We start from the raw sequence: 5,892 nt of genomic DNA, 5'->3' as shown, positions 1-5,892 counted from the left end.
CCTACAACCCTTATTTTTTTTCTTAGACGTAATATATAGAAATTATTGTAATCTTCACAAAATTAACTTGCAATTGAGAGTTTTCATCGTTTTACACCTTCCTACTTTATCATATACGGAATCTTAAGATTGTATGGTAATCATGAAAAAAATATGACAATTTTTTTACGTTTAACAACCCAGTGAAGGAAAAGTTCGTTTTGCATTCCTGTCTGTCTGTGTATATGTTTGTATGTGGTTGTGGGGTGTGGGGGTAAACACGATAACTGGAGTACATTTTCAGTTATTTTGACCAAATTTCATATTTAGGCATAATATCAAATGTGTCGTTTTCGATAAACTTTTGAGCGATTGCCGGTAATCAGAAGTAGAAATTATTCCTTTTACGTCAATTAAAAGTCAATAACTTACGTAACATTAAAGTTGGGAAGGTATAATTTCACCCAAACGTACTAAATTTTATGCACGGGTATTTTTTTAATGACTTCGGTTATTCGGAAGTGGTACTTTACTCTATTTCTTGTTTGTAATAAACCGGGAGTGATCTCCCCTAAACTTTCTCGAATATTCTTATATAAAACTAAAACAAAGACGGGTGGCAACTCGGGATATAGACATTATTTTTTAATACATTTTTAATTACTTTAAACTTTTTATAATAGAATAGAATCTCATAGAAAAACGAATTGCGCACCGTGTGAATGGCAAACATTATGTGTATAATATTACGGAATATTATAAGTAACTTATAAGTTCACATGCGTTTATTAACTAATTATTTTTTAGGAAATAGCGTAAATTCTACTTGCTATCCGCGGAAATTACTCAAAATTTAAAAGAAGGCGAAGGATTAAATCTTTTACTTATATTTGAAATTTCGTTTATCTTTCTAAAACATTACTTAATTTGTAGCCTTTTGAAAAACTAGAAGTAGAATAAGTTTCACTTCAGGTTATCGAAAATCGCTGAAAAGTTTATACCTATCTACAAATTTGAAATAATACTTATATATGAAATTCCATCAACCTAGCCGTAACGGTACTCACGTTATCGAGTTGACAGACAGACACATACATACACACAGATACACGGGCAGAATTTCAAAGCCCAGTATATATATATATATATATATATATATATATATATATATATATATATATATATATATATATATATATATATATATATATATATATATATATATATATATATATATATATATATATATATATATATATATATATATATGTATGTATATAAACATATGGGGGTCCCAAAAATAAATATTCTCAGCCGGGGGCCCCGCTCAAGCTTAATCCGCCCATGGTCTCTAAATACACTAACTATGCTTAAGTAACAAGTTTTCATTGACGTGAACTGCTCTATAGCATGAACTAGAATTACCAGTTTGTGCGCCACTCAATCTATATACCCACCGCTTATATTTATATCAATGAAATATATAGACAGCCTAAAACAACTTTCAAAAGTATACTTTGTTATAGGCTTAAATCAAATGTTTGTTTTATATTTTATCAATCCATTTTCCAAGTCACAAAGTTTATTTTGAAAATTGTCTTACATGACTACAACTACAATTACTATGATTACGCAACAAGCTTAAAAGTTTAAGCTGCGCTTGGAGAAATCCGTGATCTAAAAATAGAATAACTTGTCAGGATTGACCTCCTAACAACTTCAAGCTAATCGGTATCGCATTCATGACGTCACATTTCAGCTTTTGCATTTTAACTTTAATTAATTGCTTTGTTAAGTAGGATTAATTTTAGCGCAAATATAATACATAATCTAATTTTGGTATAAGTTTATCTTAACGTAAACAAATTATATTTAATTATTTTAAATTAATATCACGTAGACCTAATAAAAGTGCTTACAAATCCAGTTTCGTGAACAACTCTGGAACCGCAATAATGGCGTCCTTTTTTAACAAAAATATATTGTTTAATAACATTTAATGTCCAATCTTTTGTTACGAGGGTGAAAAAAAAATACAATTCTGAATTATCTCGAGTTTTTTACTCTCTCGTATACGAAGTATAGAGAAAGGTTTCTAATCGTGCAAAAAAAAGTCGAGATTTTCACATATCTCGACTTTTGTACACCTCCTTGGGACGGAAAATCAGTTTTGCAATTTTGTCCGTATGTCTGTGTGTGTCTGTGTGTGTGTGTGTGTGTCTGTCTGAAAACACGATAACTGAGTACCGTTACAGCTAGGTTGATTTAATTTATTATATAAGTATTATATCAAATTTTTGGTTCAAATTTTTTGGTCCGATTTCTCAAAAAACGCATGTGAATTTATAAAGTACTAATAATATTCCACACTATTATACTTATATTATTTAGCGTTCACCTGGTGCGCAATACTTTTTTCTACGAGATTCTATTCTAATTTAAAAAGTACTAGACTACCTGTTATCATTAGATAACTATGGGTTTCGAGGGAAAGCCATAAATGATATCACGTCTGTTACTTATCATCACAAAATAACCAGTGTTTCTTCCAGAATTTTTTCTCCGGGGGGGGGGGGGGCACTTGAAATTTTCGGGGGGGGGGGGCGGTAGACTTTCTTCGGGGGGGGGGGGGGCGGACACTGTTAAAAGTATATATTTTCTATATAAATTATATACATTTTATTTCGTTCGGGGGGGGGGGGGGGGGGCGGTAAAAAAAATTCGGGGAGGGGGGGGGACTTCGCCTGGAAGAAACTCTGAAAATAACCAGACCCCACATTCAAAAAACGACACACCTTTTTTGTCTTTTAAAAATATCTATTTCGGCTTATATATTTTACTTTTAGATACTTCAATTACGCAAATAGGCCCTAGATCTAGCATTATTTCAACTTAAATTTGATCTCAAATTAGCCAATGCCATAGCTAAACAAAGATTTTTATAAAATAGTTAAGGTCTGAAATATTTTAGTATAAAAACTCATTATTATCTATATCTAGATAGAGTTATGTAGATCCTACAACTGGTTTGGTTAAGTCCCGTTAAGTCGAGTTTTCCCGAAGCACTAGATCTAGAACCTAGATAGATAAATCACTTGTATTCTTGAATAAGATTATCCTTGAAGTTAAAAAGCAAAGATATATATCAAATATTTAAGGACTAAAATAGTTTAATAAAGAAAATCAATAATTTATTGAGATTGTATAATGGTTTTTATTTTTAACTAATTAATTTTGGTTTGACTTAGATTCAAGATCTATATCTTCCTTCGACAGCTGATCTTTAGATTCTAAATCTAGAGAAATGTATTGCATCTTTTAATTTAAATGAAAAGGACTGTTGATAATTGATATTAGTGTTGGAACGTTATAAAAATAGCAAACGGACGTATCGTTAAAGTTATAGCCGAGAGAAAATTACCTATACAATGCATTATACTTTTGAATGGGCTACACAATTTTGTATGGAAGCCTCCATAATTGTTATAAAAAGTAAGTAAATCATATGACGTCACTATAAAGTCATTGTTCTGAAATGTTGTAATTAGTGTGGTTAATCTACCAATGAATATATCAATAAATTAATTAACGTCTTTAAATTGATTTGTGATTAACAATCTGATTAAAAACAAAAATTGTTCTCTACCTAATTACGTATTGTACAGCTCTACAAATAGTGCAGATTATCTCCTGTAACCAAACGGACTAACAAAAAAAAACAAAAACAAATATTCAAACATATAAACAAACTTGAGTTTTAGTAGTATACAGATAAATAGATAGATAAGTAATTAAAAATAATGTCTATTCAGAGTAGCCATCCTCCGTAGTAAAATATATAAGAATATTTGAGAAAGTTTAGGGGAGATCACTCCCGGTTTATTTTTTCTTCAATTCTAGTTCATAAGTTTTTTAAAAAATGCGAAGAAGGCAAAACGCTCATGGACAGAATATTTAAGTTCAACTTTATATTTTACACTTGCAATGTATTTTTGGTTACTCGGCTTGCGAGGTTGTAAAGTTATTTACATGCCCAATTAGGCTTATTATTTTTTTTTAAAAACCGAGTGCAGATTTAGCACACATGTGAAGTCGTGATTTCTACAAATAAACTTTGAGTTGACATGTTATGACGCACAACAAAAAAAAATGTATAAGGGGAATAACCCTAGATTTCGACACAATTAAAACTATAAAAGCGGTGCTGGGCCCTTGAGAGCTCTACAGTTTCTATCAACACAAAGTAACGATCTAGTCCATACAGACCTTTTGACGGAAATGTCCAGCCAGTTTAAAGTCTTCTACGTCTTGATCTTGGCGACTGCTGCTAGGGCAGCTTATGTAAACATGTTGGGTCAGCCGTTTGATTTCAAATGTCCGGCTGGTCAAGCCATCAGCGCCATCTCCAGTGTGTACGACAATCTGATGGAGGACAGGCAGTGGTCAGTGACCTGTAGAGCTGCCAACCTGACCAACAGCTGCACGCACAGTGGTGAGTTCAAACCTCTAATCTATTTATAGATTGGGCCAGCACGGTGGTGAGTTCAAACCTCTGATCTATTTATAGATTGGGCCAGGATATTAGTGAGTTCAATCCTCTGATCTATTTATAGATTGGGCCAGGATATTAGTGAGTTCAAACCTCTGATCTAATTATCGATCGCGCAATATGCTATGGACATTTTAAACGCTGGCCATATCTCGTAGCTACATACGATGCATATAGTTCTACCATACCTTTAGCAAATCCCCTTTGTGCATGAACCTTTTCTCGTTCAGATAGTTCAATTAGTCTTTATCTTCGAAGTGTTCACAGTAACAATTCTAAGGGGGGGGGGGGGGGGGGGGTGTCTGTGACAATGTGTGACGGAAGGGAAGGGGAGTTAATTATCGTCAAAAAAGCATGACGCCATTTATGAATAACCCCATGCAGTAACATTTTTCTAGTAACCATATCGTTACAGTAACTATATTTTACATAAACAATATTGTACAGTTACTATGTTGTACATTAATAATATCGTTACAGTAACTATATTAAAATTAACAATATCGATATAATATGTTGAACATAAATAATATTGTGCAGTAACTATGTTACATGTAAACAAAATTGTGCTTTATCAAGTTTTTTTAGTAAATCTGTTGTACATTTTACAACAGCAATATCGCACCTTCACAATGTTTTACAGAAACTGTATAATACCACAAATTAATTATAGCAATTAAAGCTGAACTGTGGTTAAAGTTCCTAATTACTAAAAGTAACTCTTGCAATTCTTTAACAGTAAATAGAAACATCCATTATTGTCCTTAATTTTTTAAGATTATGACAACAATTGTGTTTTAAATCCATTATCGTCCTTAATTTTGTAAGAATATGACAACGATTGTGTTTTTAATTCATTATTGCCCTTTCTTTGCTAGGCTACGTTAACGGCTTTGGGTCTCCTCTGTCCTTCACTTGCCCTGGGAAAAAAGTTCTAACCGGAATTCAGAGTTACCATGACAACCAAGTTGAGGACCGCAGGTTCAACTTCCATTGCTGCGCCGTGAGCAAGAGGACACCACGTGACTGCCATACAACCAGTGACGTCAACACGATGGGGGGCCCACTGACCCTAGAAGTCCCAGCCAACAGCATTATCAAGGGAGCTTACAGCGTCCATGACGTCACATTTGAAGACAGAACCTGGAAGTTCCAGGTCTGCAGAATGTAAACATGCTTTTGGTTCCTTAGATATTGGAAGAACTAAAGCTGTCTAAATCCTTAGATATTGGAAGAACTAAAGCTGTCTAAATCCTTAGATATTGGAAGAACTAAAGCTGTCTAAATCCTTAGATATTGGAAGAACTAAAGCTGTTAATAAACTTGTCTGAGTTTAACAATAAAAATAAAACGTTGATCAAAGC

The 5,892-nt window shown here is 33.0% G+C and overlaps 1 protein-coding gene across 1 annotated transcript; it reads left to right on the top strand.

Annotated features, from left to right (window-relative positions):
- The first annotated feature begins 4,206 nt into the window (after positions 1-4,206).
- LOC131952864 (dermatopontin-like) lies at positions 4,207-5,892 on the top strand. The gene is made up of 2 exons (XM_059315758.1): positions 4,207-4,471; positions 5,407-5,892. Exons 1-2 carry the CDS (start codon positions 4,258-4,260, stop codon positions 5,697-5,699), a joined length of 507 nt encoding a protein of 168 aa, XP_059171741.1. The 5' UTR covers positions 4,207-4,257; the 3' UTR covers positions 5,700-5,892.

This window comes from Physella acuta, unplaced genomic scaffold (assembly GCF_028476545.2).
Source record: "Physella acuta isolate Inbredline_101_S28 unplaced genomic scaffold, ASM2847654v3 ptg000891l, whole genome shotgun sequence".
In the NCBI taxonomy this organism is placed as follows: Eukaryota; Metazoa; Mollusca; class Gastropoda; family Physidae; genus Physella; species Physella acuta.
This window is presented reverse-complemented; position numbering and strand designations above follow the sequence as displayed.